The sequence below is a fragment of the Carassius gibelio genome, chromosome B23, assembly GCF_023724105.1.
Source record: "Carassius gibelio isolate Cgi1373 ecotype wild population from Czech Republic chromosome B23, carGib1.2-hapl.c, whole genome shotgun sequence".
NCBI classification, from domain to species: Eukaryota; Metazoa; Chordata; class Actinopteri; order Cypriniformes; family Cyprinidae; genus Carassius; species Carassius gibelio.
This window is the reverse complement of record NC_068418.1, coordinates 19,232,984-19,254,878: the sequence shown is the minus strand read 5'-3', so window position 1 is coordinate 19,254,878 and position 21,895 is coordinate 19,232,984. Positions and strand designations below refer to the sequence as shown.

The window sequence follows — 21,895 nt, the reverse complement described above, 5'->3', positions numbered from 1 at the left end:
CGACGCCTGTCGCCTGTCTGTCGATGTAACATCAGCCTTGCTCAACAAGTGACGGACGGGGACGCGCACGTTGCCATGGCGAAGCGTCACTATGACACCGGTAGCAGAAGGCGAGGCGCGGATTCAGAGATTTCACCAACTCCTTCAGTAAAGCACATATTCCTCTTCAAAAGCTACAATCGCCTCTATAATCGACATTAGGAGCTGTCAGTTTAAAGGACATACGACCAAAACAACCGCTTTCGCCCTCTGTTTACCGAATCGAATACGGTTTTGCTAATCGTTTGGCGTCGTCTCTACAGCAGAGCGTGTTATGTGTTGTCGTAGTTGCACGATATAATCCCAGCTAGCTCATGTAGCCGGCTAGCGAGTTTGTGAGCCGTTAACCGAGCCACATTATGAAGAAACTGACTGTCTAGATATGGATACTTAGAAAGGCAAGAAACTGGTAAGTAACGTTACTTTTACAATTATTTCTCAGACGTTGTTGTAGCAGTGCACGTACAGCGTTTACTATTGCTTTTGTCACTTTTTTTTATCAACACAAAGTACGAACGATCAGGTTGTAAACAAGAAACTCTAGCAGCAGCTTAAGATATATACACACACGTTTTAAGAAACAGCCTTGTTTTGTTTTAAACGAAGACACGTTGAAGGACACCTGTAGCTGGAATTACTGTTGAAAATCTCTTTTGTTATTATATTTGACAACAGCAACTATAAAAACTCCATTATTGTAAATTCATCACAATATTATTTTATATATTTGGAATATAGCCTATATATTTTTTATATAATCTCTTTAGGCTCCTATTTACTCAGGATTTAGTCCATTTTTATAGGAATATCAACCAAACTGACATGAATGCAACTCTAATTGATTATAACTTGGTTTGAAATAGTCTGTACGGCAAGAATCAAATAGAGCTGATATTTATTTGGTGACGGCCTCATTTGACTCAAGATTTCCTTAATTTTCCTATATTTGAATATTAACTCAAAATTTTTGACTCTAACTTTAAATAATTCGTTTCTTTTTGCAAAGATTTTGATTTATGGTTCTTCAATAATGGGTGACATAATAAACATTTTACCAAACAAGAGGGAGGTGAAAGGTCAGGGAGTAATTATTGTGTTTAGCATGAATGCCATTAGGGAATGAATGATATTATTGGCCAGTTACAAAAGGGCAGACTCAATCTCCATGGTGACGGTGAGCAGAGAGGATATCAGGATTCAGCAGGTTCAGGGACAGAAAGAGCAAGACTTGCCAGTAGCTTTACAAACGGGTCATAAATCATGCTTTTTTTTTTTTATGAGGATTTTATTTTATCTAGCTTTGTTGTTTTTTGTGACACTTGGTGATTCCTTATTTGTACTTCTGATCTTTATCAACTATTAGACTTCACAAACACAATGTATGCCCTGATTCGATAAGACAATGTCTGGTTAGAACAACAAATTGAATATGCAGTCTGGCTTAGTGTTCGAGACTTGCTCAGTTGTGACTAAATTGTAGTAATGTACATAATTTTATGGCTGAACACATTGTTGTAGTGGCTGCACGCCACATTGCTAGATGGGAATTAATAACACATCACAGTTGTTAATGAGCAACAAACATGACAGTGGCTTGATGCAGACTTGATGAAGCCTCTCAGACAGCTTGAGTGTTTAGTGTCTGGTTTTATGTCACGATTCGCTGAAGGCTCTCACACGATCTAATTTGCATACATGCCGTGTCATAGCAATCATGCCTTTTCTGATTTGTGTGTTTGGATGTGTGTCTGCTACTTATTAATTGTGAGTGAAGCACATATTCGGTCCAGTCTCAGTCTGATCTGTCTCGATCATTGTGAACTGTATTGCAGGGAGAGACATGGACTTGCATGAGGATAATCAGGAATCCGAGCACAGCCGATTGTCTCATCATAGTGACGGGAAGATCTCGGAATCTCCTTTTCGATCTGGAAAACAGGAGAAATACCGGAAAGACAACGAAAGCTTGGTTGAGGATCATGCACGAACCAGAATGCGAAAGCCGGCCGGAGACCCAGACCGGGATCGCTGTTCGGATGGAGAGCGTAGCAGTCCCTCTTTCTACTCGGATGATTATGAAAACGCCTCACACTCAGACCGGTCTCTCTCTCCGTCAGCCTCTCCGTCTCCACAAAGAAGAGGGAGGTCTAAAAGAGTGTCCAGCAGCCCCTTACATCGAGCAGGTATGGGCATGCGTTATATGTAAACATACAATTCAGATTCAAAATCTATGTAGAAGAATTTAGCGCAAACCTATAAATAAACAGGACTTTTAAGGATTTTGAAACAAAAAAACTTCATGATGTAAATGATGAATAAATATTTAAGATTCTGTAAGATATCTAGGTCAATAATCTAATAAGTACATTTGTAAGTACACTGATCATGTGAACTCAACATGATCATCACAATTTGAACAAACTTGTTGAGTTCATATGACTCAGCACTGTACCATATTTATTAAATATCTTGTTTACTTCTCCTTTTCACAAATCATAATGGAACAAATTCATCTGCAATTCAGAAGGTCAAATAATTTGTATAAATTTTCTTAAGCACATGTTATTAGTTTACAGGTATAATGTAATTAACATGATGATCAAGGCCATCAGCAACCAAATCCTGTGGTGTCTAGACGTGGCCAATTTATTTATTTATTTTTTTTTTTTGTGACCAATCATGTTTCTTGAGACTCTTTTATTGCTGAGGGATGGGCAGCAGTGTAAGTTTCTCACTCAAAAGATACTATGTTGTGCAATCATATAAATGAGTCCTTGGTGTATATATCTCAGGAAACCTATGAAGGACATGGCCAGATAACATTTCACTCCAAAAACTAAAATAAATAATTATATTTTGCTTAAACAATATAAAGCCAATTTTAAGGACCAAGGTTTTTGCCTTATAAAAATATATCACAGGTAAGTACATTTACAGAACGATTTTAATACCATAATGGTTCACAAATAACAGATTTTAAAACAGATAACAGATTTTTAAAATATATTTTTTTACATTTAAATGTAGATGTGCATAATTGTCAAAACAATAATGCATCGATGCAACACATCCTAATGACCCTAAAAATAGGTTTCAGTTTCTTTGTGCAAAATGTAATTTCACATCTATATTTTTTTATATATTTATTTAATTATTTATTTTTATTTTGTTATTTGAAGTCAAATATATTCTGGATATCAACCTTTAAATTGACTGAAGCATCGTCAGAATAATGTTGTGTTGTGCAGTACCAGTAATGACCAGCAGATTGCAGAAGAGACATTTAGCGTTGTGTCATGTAAATGGAAAAACTATTTATTTTTTTAATTAATACTTTTGTTCAGCAAGGTTGGATTAAATTGAGTTCCACTATGTCGTCTTTTTTTTTTTTAAGCTGTACATGTGGAAAGTGCAGTTTGATGACAACATCGCATGTTGTTTACTTGATGTGCTTATGCGCCGATAGCTAAGTTAACAACACAGAGATATTTGAAGCAGTTTTACTCACCGCCTGCGGTTCCAACACACGATCGTGACCCTTTTTCATTGGGACTGCATTATCCTTGAGAAATAAACGATGTGCAAATCCAGCGTCAAACTGGGCCTTGTTTGTAAAACAAGCATCTTCGAAATGCAGGGAACAAACAAAAACACTTGCACAACTCCGTTGATGCTCTGTAAAATAAACTCCATCCACTGGTCCCTTAATGCTGTTTTTTTTGGTAATCTGTGCAGGGTTGTCTTGCCCTGGCAACCAAAAACACACTTCTTTTGTAAAAATTCGGTCTCTCGCTCTGATCAGTGAATGTCTCTGCTTTGATCAGTGAATGTCTTGTCTATGCTCCACGGGAGCGCGCTCTTCCGGCAGAAGTGCCCTTAGGACCCATATAAGGAAATTCCGCTCCATCTAACGCACACAGAGTCATACTTGAAAAAACTTTCTGAAACTTGTGACAAACCGGAAGAGGTATTTTTGGAACAAAGATACTCCTTCAAACGTACAACTTAATTTTTGAAACTTTGTCCATGTTTAGCATGCGAATCCAACTCTTTAACAGTGTAAAAAACTCAGTATGCATGAAATAGCATTTCACCCCCCCCCTTTAAATAGCACAACTGATTTCAACACTTATTATAATAAATAATAAACGCTGAAAATGAACGTGGATTTGCGCAGCTTCTCAGTTAACAATGGCTCTATGTGAAATCACGCACCTGATGGAATTTACCGCTGATTAGAGAACCGGCTTTACTGACGAGATGCGCATAACGATCGGCCGATCGTGATCGGCGCACCCCTAATTGTGAGAGGGCCGTGTGTTACCGCATCCCATATGACCCAGAATAATCTACCACAAAGTTAACAAAATGATTCACTCCACTGTGTTGAGCGAGAGCGCTTCTCTGTTGCCTTCACGTGCTATTGGAAACTTCCTATTTCCCGCTTATGAACTCATGATTACGAGCTCCTTACATTCTTTTCTGTTAAAAATAACAGTGGATAGTGGTATGTGAATATTGATGCTTAGCCTAAATAATTTGATCGGGAACATCCCCTCCTGTAACCAATGATTTGTCTGTATGTGTATTCAGAGCCAGTGAGCAACAGACTCTCATAATAATAAAAAACTGCGTTAACATGCGATAAAATAATTGTCTGCTTTAATAAATTAAAGCGTTAACGCTATAATAATGTGTTAACTTGCCCAGCCCTAATATATCATTTATTCATTTAGCTGATGGTTTTTTCCAAAGCGACTTACAATTGCTATATATGTCAGAGGTCGCATGCCTCTGGAGCAACTAGGGGTTAAGTGTCTTGCTCAGGGACACATTGGTGTCTCACAGTTGATTCGATATATATATAGATATATGTAAGACTACTTTTAAAGACACAAAAAAAATATTTTGAAAGTTTTTGCAGTCCTGTTGTAACTGCACACACACACACACACACACACACACACACACACACATATATATATATATATATATATATTTATTTATTTATTTAAAAAAAAGTTTTTTTTTTGTGGCTTTATTTAATTACTTATATGTATTTACATTGGTTGTTCTTTTCAGGTGTACGTAAAGGTGTGTCACGCCGTTTCCCACCCCACTCCCATCATCCTCAGCAGCGGTCAGGAGACATCCGATCCCAAACTTTGAGTAAAGATGCTCCATCTAAAGAAGTGGACCCGGTCACCAAACGCATGCTGTCTGCCCGTCTGCTAAAGATCAACGAATTGAAGAATGCATTGTCTGAGCTGAGGCTGCATGCAGATGAGTTGCAGCGTGAGAACCGTTTATTGCGACAGACGCAGCTGCGGCAAGAGAAAGCCCTGCATCGCTACAATGACACGGAGAGCGAGATCTCGCAGCTGTTGTCTCGTCACAACAATGAGACTCATGTACTGCGTGAGAGGCTGAGACGCAGTCAAGAGAACCAGCGCACAGCTGAGCGCAGCCTCAGGGAAACGGACGCCCAACTCCAGCGTTGTCGCAGCCAGCTGCAGAAACTGCAGCAACTCGCAGATGACCAGAATCTTGGAGAAAGGGAGGAACTCTCACGAAAACTAACATACACTCAAGGCAAATTTCAAGAAAGTGAACGCAGAGTGAAGGTAAAAAAAAAAAAAAGACAATCAATCAGACAGTGCAGAGTTCAACAATAAGGATGACCCACTGTCCCAGGACAAAATGTAAAAAAATTTGTGTGCGCCTTAAGATAATGTCTTTCCATAAGATATAGGTGATATCCTTTTTGTGCAAACCTTCTTATTTCCTTTATATGTTTATTTTTATCATTCTTATATCAGTAAATATGTTTTTTTTTCATGACTGTGTGTAATGTATGTAATGCGTCATCAGGAATTGGAGAAGAACACAGAGCTGAGTAATGGGAGCTTTCAGAGGCAGCTAGCTAATGAGAGGAAGAGAACTCATGATGCACAACAGGAAGTTAAAGCACTACAGGAGGAAGTGGAGAGGCTTTGCACTAAACTAAAGGTACCAAAGTCTTTACATAAAACACACACCAATCACATGCAGGTTTTAATTAGATTTTGATACATTTAATCACCAATACATCATGTCATAGATTAATTACTCTTTTGCATCTAATATCAGGAGAAAGAAAAGGAGCTGGATTCTCGAAATATATATGCTAACAGGATGCTGAAAGCTTCTTCCAGAAAAGAAGCTGAGAATGGCAGCAAGCGCAAAGGTAGATCTAAGTCCCATTACACAGCTGTACTAGGCACCTTCCTCCCAGGGCCTTCTTAACATTAGGTTCATAATTATTATTCGCAAACAGGTAATGACTCCACAACAAACATCTTACTATGGTGATTGTATTCTTGTGAGATTCACTAGTGTCTCCATTTGTAATTACAGTGGTTCTACTGATTAGATATATCACTTTGACATTTATATCACATTCTTCATTCAAACAAATCAAGTGTTTGAAGAGATATTGTTGGGGCACTAAAGGGTGGAGTATTACATTATGTATATCTGTGCGACTTTAACCTATGCATTTTGCCACATGTTTGTTTGTTCATGTATTGAAGTCTCCAATACAACCAGCACTAAGGCAGTACAGACAGAGGACAGGACATCCTCACTGGACTTCCCATCACCACCTCCTGTTACCAACGAACTCCCACCTGACGACCGGACTGATGATTACCTCTCTCTGAAGGCATGTATAATCTGCTCAGTAGAGGTCTTATAAATTACATGTCTTTTTGTGTTTCATTTTCTGAATCTTATTTATTTATTAAACATAAGAGAATTGTTGTTCATTAAAATTGTGATTTAGCTTCAGTTTGTTATGTCATGACTGTATTTAGCTTTGTTTAAAAATCTAGTGAGCTGCTTGTTGTCTTCGATAGCGGCTCACAAATAGCACTCCATTTAGGAGATTTCAATTTTGAATGGTGAGAATGAAAGTACATCACACTCAGATACTGGGTAAAGTAATACATTTTCATTTACAACTATTATTAATGGACAATTTATAGTAGACCATATTCTCTGCAACTGCTGCTTTCGAAATATTTTCAAATATGTTGCATCAGTGATGCCAAGTGTTGTCTTTTAAATGATAGCGACCTGCCAAATTTAGACATCATCAGGATTTGGTGCAGACTAAAATAGTATTTCATTGAGCAAACTTTGTGGAAATTATGAACTTTGTGTTTTACTCTATTCCAGTCCTTCATTTGTCATTCATTTTCTTCAATAATCTATCAGCAGGACCAGCAAGGCAGGGAGCAGAGATCAAGAGAAGCGAAAGAATGGAAGATTCAAGAGTTTTGGAGGGAAAGGGAGAAAGAAAGAGACATGGAATCTGAGATGGTACCAACAAGGGAGAAGGAGAGAGAAGAAAAGGCAATGCGTGACAGAAATAGAGAAATGGAGCTGCTGAAAGACCAGGAGAGGCAAAGACTAGATCAACAGCAGAGCTCAAATCAGAAGAATTCAAAGGGAAACAGAGGTAGGAAAGTAACTGGTCAAAGATGCCATCCTGCTGTCTAAGTTTAAAACAAATGGACATACACGAATAAATGATATAATTAACATAAAAATTTGTGTAGTTTAAATACAGTTAGCTAAAATATAGTTTAAATAGTAGAACTAAAAAAAGAAGCTGAAATAACTACATTTTTCAATCATGTACAGACTACAGATGTATAGTGAAAGTGACGTGACATTCAGCCAGGTATGGTGAACCATACTCAGAATTTTGTCCTCTGCATTTAACCCATCCAAAGTGCACACACACAGCAGTTGGGGGTTCAGGGTTCGAAATGAGGGGGGTCTGGGGGGGTCCCGGACCCTCCATAAGTCATAGGGACCCCCCATAAGAATTCCTTTTTGGATTTTGGGGGGTCCCCCACAAAATATTTTTACATTAAAAATTATTGTGAAAATTATAAGTTTTAGTGACGTTTTGTATTTATAACAGTAATTAATTTATTTCCTAGCGCGAGGCAGCAATCAGGGCAGCTATTAGCTAAATGTGAGTTCAGCATCACAGATTGTTATCGCAGACACGTACTAGATGAACACGGCAAAACGAGACATCACAAAGAGTGAAATCCTGAATGAAAATCCTGTAAGTGCTTCGATTGTGTTTATATCTCCTCCATAATTGCTTATAGTAAAATATTAGGAGTTTGAGTTCCTATATCAAAAGTTGCATTAAATAGATACCCAGTGTAATGATTAGAAGAGTACGTTTGTCAACGTTTCTTGCTAGCTGTAACTTATGTGTATGAAGCCAAATGATCTGCCAGCTAACAGCAGAACGAGCAGCTGGACAAGTTATTAAAAGCTAGCTTAACAATCTAATTGTCCAGTCAGTGATTACGAAAGATAACCAGGACTTAATTCAAGTCTGTGAGTTGATTCAAGTGAATGTGATTTGAGCATGAATGTACATGAGAGCTTGGTAAAGAAGCTAATATTATTTTTCTTAATTTGGAATCCTGCACATGGAGAGAAAAAGAGGAAAAATAAATATCACCAAGTTTTTTTCTAGGGTAAATTGTGCTTATGTGATAACATGACTGTTGTTGGGGGAAATGGTAGATATCAGGGATGCAAAAACAGCACGCTTTTCGGCGCCTCCCGCCTAGTGTTTCTTTTACTCTCTATGGTGTCTGCATCAAATTCTCATGAAATTCTGCTTAAAAAAACTCCCTGTCAATACAGAACGAAATATGCTGTAGCCGTCAATACTGCCGACTTTGTTTTTGCTGTATCAGTAGTAGGTTACATATTTATGTTAAACATCCAAATGTAGACTGATCTGTCTGTCAGCGCACAGAGCCACGCAGTCGCAGACAGCACGTGAAGTTTGTGAATACCAAATTCCCTTGTCTTTCTTATCAATTTGTGTTTGAACAAAACACGATGTGCTCGAAAAAATAAGTCAAAGTGTCTGTTTCAACGAGTTTCCTCGTAAACGCAGTCAGAGAAAGAAAACAGATGCGTGTCATTACCAGTATTAGATACATGCATTCGTCTTAAAGGGACAGCAACCCAATATACCTGCAGCTGTTTGTGTCACCAAAGTTTAGCAAAAAACAAAATAGAAAGAGAGAGAAAAAAAATTGTAGCTAAAGGTAAACTGTAATGAACCATATTTAATGTATACAGTGAAGGCAGTGTTATTTTACATTTGATTATTTGGTTTCTGTAACTTAATAAAGTTAATTTACCCGAGAAACCAAAAGCACTGCTTTATTTCACATGTATTTTTGTTCTATTGCATTTATATATGCTTGTACTTTGTTTATTATTTTCTATGCAGAGGCACTTGGCCTACCCTACAAAATTAACCCAATCATCCTAGAACTTTACAAAAAGAGCTACTCAAATCATCAGGTGAAATTGTTTTCAGGAAGAAGAGGAAGGAGTAGTAAAGCAAGAAGAAGTGATAGTTTTTCAGAATTTCATTTTACTCTATGTGCCTATAGGGGTGGGATGGCAGGGGTTGATGGCAATGTAAGTATCTAGATAGTTGCAGCAGGGCAAGGGAAAACATCCCAAGACCATTATACCACCTTCAACACTGGTCCATATAATTTTGCCTACAATATATCGTGTAGCAAGGCAGTCTTCAGAACCTTTAATAATTACATTTTAGGGGACCCCCCAAGAGTCCTAAGTCATTTCGAACTCTGTGGGGGTTCGATGCCTTGCTCAAGGGGAAACTTCTGAACAGTAGTGGATTTGTTGAAATGCATGTTTGTATCTACAGTCATTTGGTTTCTTTTAAATAGGCCTGGACCGAAAGGAAGAAGATTGGAAGAGGATTGACCTGTCTATATCTCAAAAGGAGGAAGAGAGCAGGAAGCAGCGTGAACTGGAAGAGGAACAACTTAAAGCAAGAAATCTGGAGATCCAGGCCGTCAGTCAAGAGAGTGCAGAAGAGGAACGTCAGCGCAAAGAGCAGCTACTGGCTAAGATGCGTGAGATCGAAATGCAGACTCAAGGTCAGGACTCGGACTTCTTTTCCGATGACACGGGAAGTGTCCGCTCTCCTCCACGGTTGTCTGAACAACGCAACCACAATGGTATTTTCAAATCCACAGAACCAGAAGAAAGCACAAACACATTGGCGAGTGGGAGAAGAGTGGGTGGTCTCCGAACACATGGACCAAGTGAGGATCTTGATCTTGCTTTTGGCAGCTACGCCCCTTCTTTTGGTAAATCTGCCCCCCGTGTTGGTTTAGGTGCACGCAATGCAAACCAGCCACCTCGACCAATAGATGAAGGGCTGGATCTGGGGAGCCTAGTTAAAGAAAGGAAGTCCAACCTCATGCAGCAGCTTTTTGGTGCCTCTGCCACACCACCTCTTTCTGATCCATCCAGCAGGATGGAGATCCTAAGCCCCCCTCTAACAAGCCAGTTGACATCAGGACCAGTGGGTGGACGCAGGAGGGACACAGACACACCAAATGAACTAAACATCAGTTCCCTCCCCAACAATAGGAGCGCTCTGCATGTCTCTGAGAGCCGACCTGCGGTCAGGGCCATTGCATCATTTGATGATGACATAGAAGAAGTCACACTCTGAATAAGGAGCTTTTATAGCCAACAAGAAAGAATCCGTTTTTTGAAAACACAAGGAAAGAATGTTCTGAGCTCCCTTATGAAGTAATAGCTGATTAAACAATGTTTAGTTTGCTAATATGCCTCTCTTTTCTAACACCTCCGGTAAAATCACACAAAAATACTTTTTCAGTGATACTTTTTTCATGGTTAGGTTTGCGCAGGGTCCAATATTATTAACATTCGGTGCACACTTAAGGCTGTAAAAGCACGGAAGGGACTGGACAAATCTGTGGATGATCTACTGACAATGCGCAAATTAAAGAAAGAACACAGACGCATTCAGATCCATAATGACCAAAGTAATCTACCAAGAGCTGCGGCAGTTAACAACTATGGCTGCCATGTCAAATACAAAATGGGTTAATTGGTGGCAGTTAGTGGTAAACTGACTACCGCAAACCTTGAAGTATCACACTGTGTGATATATTTAAATACTCCACTCGATTAGGGGATAGTAGGGCGATTCCTACAAATGGATATACTTTACATTAGTTTTTTTTTTTTTTTAAACACCAACTGTATGGCCCTAAATGTAAAAAAAGGTCACCTGTAGGCAAGAAACTTTTAAGGAACCACAGTTTAGTTTTGGTCAAACTTTAATAATGATAATCTAACCCTTGTTGATGTAAAAAAAAAAAAAAAAAAGAGTGATTCATATCAAGAATGTACGACCCGTCAAAGAAGGACAACATCCGTTGTGACTTGCACGTCGTCTAAACAACTTATACCTCAGTGGAAAATTATGAAGTTTATCAGAGATGCTTAAAGGCATTTAGGTGCTTATTTTTTTGTCAAAAATCTGACACATAGTGACCTTGCTGATTTTGGTGGCTAAACATTTAGAAAATAGTGAGGGCAAAAAATCTGGTATTTTGTTTAATAAAAATAATTCATAAAACACTTTCATGCTGAGTAAGTAATATTTAAAGATTATAAAACTGTACATTGCCCCCTTGAGTGGTGGGGGAGACCAGGTCAATTTGGACTTTTCCTCTGTGTTCTGTTTTTACGGTTGAGAAACTCCCTTGCATACCACATGGAAGGAATTTAGTTAATGTTAAGTTAATGTTGCATTTGGATTTCCTGAACAATTTACAAGAACGTGATCATTCGAGCTAGAGGGTGATATGCATTAGCTGATAGTCTTGTGTAAGATTCGGTTTATGCTCTGCACTTTCAATACTGATATGAGTGTGACAGAGCTTTGCCCTCTCAGAGAGCTACGCTGCGGCTCGGCTGACTCAGGCCTGGCCTGCGTCTTCTCCCACACAGCACTTTGTCTCTCTCCCCTTGTCTCATTTTAGATAAATGTTAAATGTAGAGTTTGTAGTTTATAGATGAAACAGTGAGACAAATACCCAAATTCTATCTATACAGGAAACCGAAAATATCAGAATATCTAACCAAGTGGCATTTTCTCAAATTAAACAAACTGGTCTCAATTTGAGATTTTGTTGTACTATTTAACATTTATAAAGCTTATTTTTCTAAATTGAACTTGTGCTGTTAATTGGCTCTTGGTTTGATATTTTATTTAATACAGTGATTCTATGTGTGGTACATGTGCACATAATGTTTTTGCTTATATGCACGGTATGATCCTTTTTACATTAACCATTTAGTAACCAAAAAAATTGGAAGTAATTTGACTTGCACTTGAATTCACAGCTAATACAGCGTCTTTGTTTGCCTGCTTTCACATAATGAGTTTTCAATTTTTATAAATGCGGGGTTATCCCTGAGAATTTGGTGGTTGTTTTACATATTTTGGTGTAATTAGAATATGTTTTGCTTTATACAAACTGTAGTAATTTGGTATTTATTAAAGCATTTCAGGGGTTTCTCAAGTACTAAGACATCTGTTGTGAAATTCTAGAAATGATGTGGTTGATGTTGCTTATTGTGACTTTTTAATGAGGGATGTCACAATTTATACATGGACTTAAAGCCAAGTTAGATTTACATTTGGAATCTATTGTAAACACGAATCAAATACTTAACTATGTTTCATTTTCAAAAGAATCTCAGACTTTTCATCTCATGGCCATCATTACTAAATTTTTTTAAAAGAACAAAATCCGGCAATAATCTCGTACTCACTGATGAGTTTTATTGTTCTGTCAAAATTCTCACTGAGAACTGACTGATGCTTTTAATGGTGATCCATCAATTAGTTTTCCAAAGCACTGCAGCATGTTACTGTAGCGCTAAAATTGTTCATTGTGAAAGCAAATATTATTTATGATATTACAATGGCTTGAGATTGATTTTGTGCTTGTTTTTTGTTTGTTATCTGACTTTGTATTGTATAGTAGATTTTGAAATGGTGATTCTTGATGATCATTCAAATACAGTTTTTATGGTTAAAGTGTGTTTGTCACATCTTTCCACAAGCTTTTTTAAAGAGAGATGTTATCAACATCATACACACTGGAATACGAATAACCATTAGTCAGCAGCACATGACGTTGTGTATGGAGTGATCTCCAGAATCAGATCCATAGACGTGTGTGTGACCTAGAAATTTATGTTTGCTATGTGAACATTCTCTGTCATTTACAGGAAACCTCTGATTGTCTTCTCTGAAGTGACAGCAAGCTTCCAGAGGTACATGTGTGTTGTGAAGCATGGTAGAATGTTAGCCATTGTCAAGTTGGCATAGAATGTGATCCATTGTAAGGTCATGGCAGAGATGTGGCCATTGTGGAGGGATGCTGTTGTGAGCTCGTGGGCAAATAGCTCTGTGCATTTAACCTCGATCACATGTTGTGTGATTCAGTTATATCGATGATGAGACAATTATAGGTTTATAGTGTGAATCTTGTGACACCTGTCAAGAAAATGTCACATTTCTTTATGTTATATTTCATAAAGATGTTTTGCCATGTATCAGAGATGCCCAAACCTGGGCCCGTGGGTCAATGTTGGCCATGATAAATAATGTCATAACACAAGAACAGGCAAAATAGGAGGAAAAAAACATGCCATTGAGGCATATATTCCAAATAAATTTTTATTTTATTTTTTGCATAGAAAAACAATATTACTAACATTTCTTAAAATAACTTCAAATCAAAAATATATATTTAAATTTTCTTGAATAATTTAATTGAATTATAATATAATTGGATGTAATGCAAAATGGCACATTTAGACCTGTATAAAATCGAAGCCAATAAGATATTTTTGCCACATACATCAATTATGATTATTTATTAAAACATGATAGTATTTATTGTATTACTTTCAATGTATGTTTATTTAAATCATTTTTGGTCTTGTGTGTTACAGTCATATTAAGACAATTTAAGTTTTAAGGAAAATTTATCTTTTGATTTTAGGTTGAAATGTGGCCTTGTCTGTGACTTCTGTGAGATTTTTAAATTTAAATTCATTCATGCTTATTTAACAGGAGTGATACTGAAGTAGAGGCATCAGCTCAGGTAAATAAATGTTATTTTAATACAAGTAAATGTTATTTACACCATTTCTCTATTTCAGTGTACGCTTGCATTTCTTTTGAGGCCGCGCATACGTTTCCCACACAGCCGAGCGTGCGGTGTCAAGCTTGGATTGGTGTGTCGTCGCTTTATCCCCTCTCACGCGGACCTTTAAACCTATCCAATACAAAGCGCTCTCATTTGCATACACAGAGCGCGTAACCAATGATGTTGAGCGGCTGAAGAGTTTTCCAAAATTCAAACCAATGTGTGAGCGCGTTATATTTACATATTTGCCTCGCAGACCAATCGCTTTGAGGAATGACTGTTAAGTGTGGACCGATCTGACCAATGGACAAAGAAGAGGGTAGAGTCTGAGGTCTGCATAATATTAACATGTTATTACCAGAGGTGTTTTAGATATTGATCCTGTAGTCTGTGGTAGTTAAACTCACTCACCCACCTCACAGGTCCATACCTGCTTTTCTAATTTAATAAAACAAGTGACAGGAAATTTTGTAAAAATGCCCAAGAGGAAGGTAAGCCAGTTTATACTTTAAAATCATCACATATCCTTGATTTCCCCTGATTTTTGTTTAAATAAATAGCGGCTCGCGTTTCACCGACGAGAACGTACGCAGCAGCGTCGAGCAGGTAAGACGAGGATCAAGTTTTTAAAAGCGTTCTATCCTAATCCGCGGTTTGGATTATGGAATCCTGCAGCAGCAATGGAACGTTCGGTCTTTTTTGCATTCGATCATCGTCACATTTGCTGATTCCCTCCATGATAGTTCGCTGTTTAATAACCCGATGCCTCTTTCGCAGTGAAGTCGCCACTTTGTGCGCACTTGTGCTGAATGTCACTTTGCGGTGATGCTTCAGTCGGTTGGAATCAAAACTGAGCGATCTGCTTATGCAGAATGAGTACGATACTCGCTCACCTCCATTTTAAGACGTTCGTTTTTTATTAGCTCATTTTCGTCGATCGATAGAGGTCCTCATTATTTTTGTATGGCCATGTTTGAACCGACAGGCTCTTCCTCCACCCCCATTGCGGAGCGGCAGACCCGTATGTAACCGAGCGCTCTTTCAGTCACACTCAACTCTATAAAGGCGATTGTGGCGGTTAGACAAAACAAAACACGGCTGAACTGTGGACTTAGTAGGGTGAAACTATTAACAAAAAATCATACTAACATCACAATGTTTATTTTTTCTCTTTTTTTTTTTAAATGCTCAAATGATGCTTTATTTATATTGATCCACCGAGCTTCACTATCCTTCATCAGCGGAAGGCGTCGAATAATGCCTAGCATTTTTTTTTTCCAGTAATTAAAAATCCATCGAGATTGCACTCGTGCTTTATCAGGCAGAGATATGTTCATGATAGAGGCACTGAAGGGTGAGTTTCCATAGTGGGAGTGTCTCTTCAGTTTACAAGACTTTACAAGAATAGGCGCCAAAATATGTTTTCCAACAAATATAAAATAAAATAAATTAAGAGCGTTTTAAGTTTTTAAATTGAGCTGCCTTTCCATCCAGACAAAGTTCAAACACAGAAGGTCAAAATATATTTGAGCGGTTTATTCAGCTTATAGTATTGTTTTTAAACAATGATTTTGTTTGTTCCCCCTATGTATAAACATTCAATAAGCAAAATAGAATAAGTCAAAATGTATTGAAACACACAAAAATTTTGCCATGCTGTAGATATTACCTTTTGGGTCTCAAAATTTTTTTATCAACTCTTTTTGTAAGGCTGTATGTATATCAATATTGCAGCTAAAATATAGAACACAAATAAATAGAATGTTTTTGGTAATAAAAATAACCTCATGAAATATTTTATCACAATTAATTGACTTTCAACAGATTATGTCAAAATGACGTTGTATGATTTAATGGTTGGATACAATTGAGAAGATGTAGACCTCTGAGGTGAAGCTACTTTATTAAATAATGATTCATAATATCCACTTATATATATATATATATATATATATATATATATATATATATATATATATATATATATATATATATATAAATCTGCAATACAATCTAGTTTTCACAACAAGAAAAGATGAGTTTTTGTATCTAATTCTCTCATGTATGCACAATTGCAGATGTATAAACTGAGTATATTATGAAATGTAATTAACACAGATCTATATTGGCAACCAGTTTATTTGCGAGTGAATATGTGGCATATTAAATTGTGCCCAGAGGGATTATCTAACAAAACAGCAAAAAACCAGAGCCAAAATACCAAACACACCATAGGCCTATGTAACATCTGTGGCAAAAAGCAGTCTATCTGATTATACCAGTGAAGTCTGACAGACAAAAGCTATTGAACATTGTTTATGAAATGAGCTGAATTAGCATTATCTTTGCAAGTGTCAATTTATCAGTTAAAAAGATAACCTGTTAGCATCTAAAGGGTGATAAGAACTTTGTCTCAGAAGTATTTTTGCATCTTATTTAATCTATCTGTCACATGAAATAAAAATGTATTTGTGTGAAGAAATGTCTGTATGTACAAATTTTGCATGTTTGTTTTGTCTGTACAGTCACCCGAGGGAGCAGAGGCCAAAGACGCCACCAAAGTTACAAAACATGAGGTAAACTACCATTCTCATTCATTTCTTGACAGTGCAGTTTAACCCTAAAAAACATTGCTGATGTCAATAAAATCGATTAACATGTCATTATTTTGGTTTAGCTATTTCCAATTTTATCAGCTTTTTCACACTTTCAATGTTTCTTCTTCTCTTAGCCTACTCGGAGGTCAGAGCGTCTTTCCTCAGTAAGTGTCTTTTCTTTCTTTCTTTCCATGTGCCCAGATGTTATTTGCATATACCCTAGAAGAGTTAAAAACCAGTGGAAACCAGTTTTAGAAACAAGTTTTCATAAACATGAGCAATATAGTCCTATCACATGCCCTCTAGGTATTCTCAACTACAAACACATTCATAGTGTCTATGTATTTATTCAATGATACGCTTTAGATGTGTTTGCTTTAGTTGAACTAATACCTAACCACTTTATTTTTGTGTTATACATAAATTTGCCTTTTTTTGTTGCCTTTGTATTATTGGTTTTGATATCCTTACACTGTTTTTAACTTCTTTCAACCTGTAGAAACCAGCTCCTCCTAAAGCTGAACCAAAAGCCAAAAAGCCAGCTGCCAAGGTAATAGCTCTCTTTTCCTGTATTCTGTCTCTGTCTTTGTGACATTTTAGCATGTTTTTGCATGTGCTTTGCATTGTAGATAAGTTCTTTCCTGAATATATGAAAGCATGTTGATGAAGCTTGTGTGTTGTATGGACGATATTAACTTTTTAGTTGCCAGTTTAGTAGAATTTCCACAGTAGAGAGAACTGGCGTGATCTGGTGCTGGCCGGTGTATTTTGGAGCATTTAAACTGGTTTGGGACAGAATTACTTAACTCATTGTCCCATTTCTGTTTTCTGCACAGAAGCCATCCAATGACAAAGTGGTAAAGGAGAAGAAGGGCGGAGCCAAAGGAAAGAAAGAGGAGAAAGAATCGGCGCCCACTGCAAATGGAGAGACCAAGCCAGAGGAGGTGCGCTAACTCTTTGTGGTTGTTAATACCGTTGTGTTGCATTTGCAGTAAGACCTTATGAATGTTTGGCCATTTGAGAAGATAGAAGGAATATCTATGTGGCCTTAATTGAGAAAGAGTGTGAAATTTAACATGAAGAGCACCGAAGTTTGACCGAAATTATATATACTCCCAAGCCTTTATTTTCACATTACCGTTCAAAAGCTTGGTGGTGGTAAGATATCTTGACGTTTTCAAGAAAGTGTTCTCTAAGGCTGCATTTATTAAATCAAAAATACCTGTGACCCAGTGGTAGAGCATTGTGTTAGCAGTACAAAAGGCCGTGGGTTCAACTCCCATGGAACACACGTACTGATAAAAAACAAATTATAGCCTGAACACTGTAAGTCGCTTTGGATAAAAGTGTCGGCTTAAATGCATAAATGTAAATGTAAAAATACAGTAAATAAATATTGTGATATGTGACAATTTAAAATAAATATTTCAATTTGAATATATTTTAACAAATATTCCTGTGATAGCAAAGCTACATTTTCAGCAGCCATTTCTCCAGTCTTTAGTGTTACATGATCCTTCAGAAATCATTTTGATATACTCATTTGAAAATCATGAATACTTTATTTTCAGGATTGTTGGATGAGTAGACGATTCAAAAGAAACACATTTATTTGAAATATAAATATTTAGCAACATATTAAATGTCTTTACTGGTATTTTTAAAAAAAATTATACATCCTTACTGAATAAAAGTATTAATTTCTCCAAAAAAAAAAATTAATCTTATCTACTTTTAGTGCAGCATTGGTAATTTAACATTGCATATGGCATATCAAGTTGCTATGTAGCTTTTATATGAATTTGGTCTCCCCTTCCTCAAAATGCTCTGAGATTACTTGAATCGTCCTCTAGGACATGAAAATAATTTTCATAGAACATTTGTTGTGTGAACGAGAATGAAAGAGCAGACATGTGGAAGAATGACCTAGTTACAGGCATGTTGTGGTGAAGTGTATTCTGGAAGTCTTGCACTGAAATGACTGGGTGTGAATTGGTGGTATTCATGCAAAGTTCTTATGGGTTGATAGTGCCAATGGCAACTTTGTTTTAAAAAGTAATGCAACTTTTTTTCATCCTCATATAATTTGTCCTGGTTTCCTCCTTGCTTTTCCAATTTTCGTGTGTCAAAATGAATAAGGGAGCATTACACATCAAGATTTTTCAGTGCTCTGTTTTAACTTGAATTAAATTATATTGACCAATGTCTAAACATCTTTTGATATATCCCTTTTCATGGCTTCTGAAACACCTGCATGTGCCTGAACCCTCACACACGCACGCACGCACGCATGCACAGATCTGTGTCTCACGCTCATCTGTCAGTGTGTCATCATGGAGAAGTTCCGCCCCCTCCTTCCTGTCCATCCGAGGGCAGAGTGAGAGTGTTAGAGTAAAGGGTACGAGAGTTTGTAGAGTGCAGTGTGTGCTTGTGTGCTCTTCGCCATCACATCTAGATATATATTCAACCATCTCTTTATCTGAGACCATAGAAAAAAGAGAAATGAGCAGAATTTAATTACATTGTGAATGACTGGTAGCCAAGGTTAACAAAATGTTGAGTGCATTAATTTTGATATTATGGATCACAACTTTTTGTGAAGTTGAAGTGTGATATTCCAGAGTGTACCCAATTGCAATAATAATTACTGTATTCAAAAAGGTTTTCAAACAGTCATTGCTCAGTCTATCCACATCCGGTTAGGATAGAAGAAAGTATTTATTTAAAAATACACTCTTCACCTTGAATTTAATTTAATTTACAATTTAAGTTGATTTACTTATTATAACGTAAACATAAGTATCTGTTTTTTTTCCTGTTGTTTTTTATAAGGGAAGTTGTTGAGTTTAAAGGAATAATTCACGAAAAAATGAAAAATTTCTGGATGAATGGATCATCTACAGTGAATGGCTTTGTTAAATGTTAAAACAGCTTGTAAAAGCATTACAATAATCCACAAGTAATCCAAATGACTCCAGTCTGTAAATTAACATCTTGTGAGGTGTAAAGCTGCATGTTTGTACAAAAAACATTTTTTTACATCAAAACCATTACAAGTCCCCTTTGGCTAATACTACTTTCTCTAGTGAAAACATTCTGAATCAAGAGAGAAATATGCTTAGATCCAGCACCATTTACAAGTGACAACATTTCAAAACAGTTAAAGATAAAACACTTTAATACTACAAACAAGCAGCTTTTCACTTCACAGGATTCTAATCAATGCACCAGAGCTTTGCAGATTGCTTGTGGATTATTGTGATGTTTTTATCAGGTGTTTGGACTCTCATTCCGACGGCACCCATTCACGTAAGAGGATCCTTTGGAGAACAAGTGATGTGATAAATTTCTCCAAATCTGTTTTGATGAAGAATCAAACGGATCTAGAGTGAGAACATTTTCAGCCATTTACATCTTTGAGTGAACTATTCCGTTAACAAATTATTTTATGATTTTTTTAATTTGAGGTAAGTTGTGGTCATCATTTGTATGTGGATTTACTCATACTAACTGAGTGGCTTTTGTTCTGTCTGTCTGACTTCACATCAGGTAATCTAACAGTTTTAGAAAAACGTAAGTCCTATCAAAACGTTCTCTGCATTAGGAAATCATATTCTTTTTCTTCTGTGCTTTTCCCCCCCTCTGTATAGGGAACTGAGGCCAAGACTGAGGCGAAAGAGTGATTGAAGTTGTTTTCTGGAATAACAACGAACATTTTTATTCCTACTGAGTATTTTATAAAATGCAAACTTTTTTAGACTTACCGTACTAGATATCCTTAGCTAAAACTCACACTCCCCACTGAAGCACCATACCTGTCTCCTTCTCTTTCATCTGACAGAAAGATAGATTAATTTCAAGGAAAACAACAGTTACTCTTGGAAATTTCACCAGCAGCTTGCCTGCCAAATACAGCCACTTGGAACTTGTCACATCCAACCTGTTAAAAGCAACCAATTCATCTTTTGCCACCAGAGCACATATCCTTAGCTCTATATATATGGTTACTAAGGTGCAAGTCTTTGGTGTGTATTGTCTTTGAGTCTTGTTATTTAATTGGTTAAATATCATTAAAAAAAAAAAGAGCGAGAGATACAGAAAGGGAGCAAATGTGGCCGAGAGATTTAAATTGTAACCCTTTGCTTATTTATCTCCTTTGTAGCATTTTGAGATTCAGGCGTTTTCTTTTAAAACTGCTGAATTAAACATGACCCTTAACAGTGGCAGAAATCCATAGCAATAAACAAGTGGTGCTTTGTGCTAGAAGGTTAGGTAAAAGGTTAGGTTCTCTACAAGAACTGAATCTCAGAAAGATATACAAGTCCACTGAACTGGTTTGAGATACCCTGTAAAATGTTTTCAAATAAAAAATGAATAAACGGTCAATTGACTCTTGTGTGTTTATTACTAGTTGTTGCTTTAATGCTCCATAAGTACTACGCTCTCTTTATACAAAAGTTCAAAGCAGTTGTTAAGTGTTGGTCTAATATTTTGGACTAATGTTAGAAATTAAAAAAAATTAAAAAAAATTGCCAAAGTAGCTCAACTTATTTTTTTCTGTTTTTCTTACTAATGTCTTTCATGAATTGATTTATTCATACATTTGTAATTAGAATTGAGTGAAACTTATTCTTTAATAGTGCTCTTAAAGGCCTAGCTCACTCTCAATTGGCTTTTCTTTAGAATATTACTCCTATTTTGTCTTTCATTTTTGTGAACATATGAAATCTAAATAAGCACGCTATTTCTTCAAAAACACAAGTATATCACAATTTTTAAAGTAACAGTTGATGCCACTATGAAACTGCACATGATGAAATGTACATAAAAACATGGTTATTTTTCTGCTGTGGCTCGTATTTTCTCAGTTTATTGTAATATTGGGTTAGATATACATCTGTGAACTAAAGCAGGTTTTTAACTTCTCAGTGATGCATCAGAAATCCAGATGTGAAAGAAACGTAGTGCACTTTCAGCATGTGTCTTCCTCAGGAAAGATTTAGAAATTTCCTATCAAATGTCACATGATTTAAAACAGCATATTACTGGTTACTTTAAAGACTGCTATTAATAACAAAAATGCAATTCATAGAAAGACAGTAAAAAAAATGGCAACACTGTAACATAGTTACATTTGTGGAA

General features: G+C 36.7%; 2 protein-coding genes across 4 annotated transcripts; both read left to right on the top strand.

Annotated features, from left to right (window-relative positions):
* Positions 1-34: 34 nt before the first annotated feature.
* lca5 (lebercilin LCA5) lies at positions 35-13,036 on the top strand. Of its 2 annotated transcripts, none has more exons than XM_052594580.1 (8): positions 35-448; positions 1,872-2,222; positions 5,122-5,663; positions 5,911-6,048; positions 6,169-6,265; positions 6,612-6,742; positions 7,297-7,540; positions 9,834-13,036. In XM_052594580.1, exons 2-8 carry the CDS (start codon positions 1,880-1,882, stop codon positions 10,628-10,630), a joined length of 2,292 nt encoding a protein of 763 aa, XP_052450540.1. In that variant the 5' UTR covers positions 35-448; positions 1,872-1,879; the 3' UTR covers positions 10,631-13,036. The 2 variants fall into 2 exon arrangements, with proteins under 2 accessions (XP_052450540.1, XP_052450541.1); XM_052594581.1 differs by having other exon boundaries at positions 36-448; positions 7,300-7,540.
* Positions 13,037-14,479: 1,443 nt separating this feature from the next.
* On the top strand, positions 14,480-21,139 carry LOC128011876 (high mobility group nucleosome-binding domain-containing protein 3). 2 transcript variants are annotated; one of them, XM_052594649.1, is made up of 6 exons: positions 14,480-14,647; positions 16,682-16,732; positions 16,888-16,917; positions 17,253-17,303; positions 17,590-17,697; positions 19,052-20,397. In XM_052594649.1, the coding sequence occupies exons 1-6, from the start codon at positions 14,633-14,635 to the stop codon at positions 19,268-19,270; spliced, it is 474 nt and encodes a 157-aa protein (XP_052450609.1). In that variant the 5' UTR covers positions 14,480-14,632; the 3' UTR covers positions 19,271-20,397. The 2 variants fall into 2 exon arrangements, with proteins under 2 accessions (XP_052450609.1, XP_052450610.1); XM_052594650.1 differs by lacking the exon at positions 19,052-20,397 and adding an exon at positions 20,404-21,139 and having other exon boundaries at positions 14,483-14,647.
* Positions 21,140-21,895: the final 756 nt, after the last annotated feature.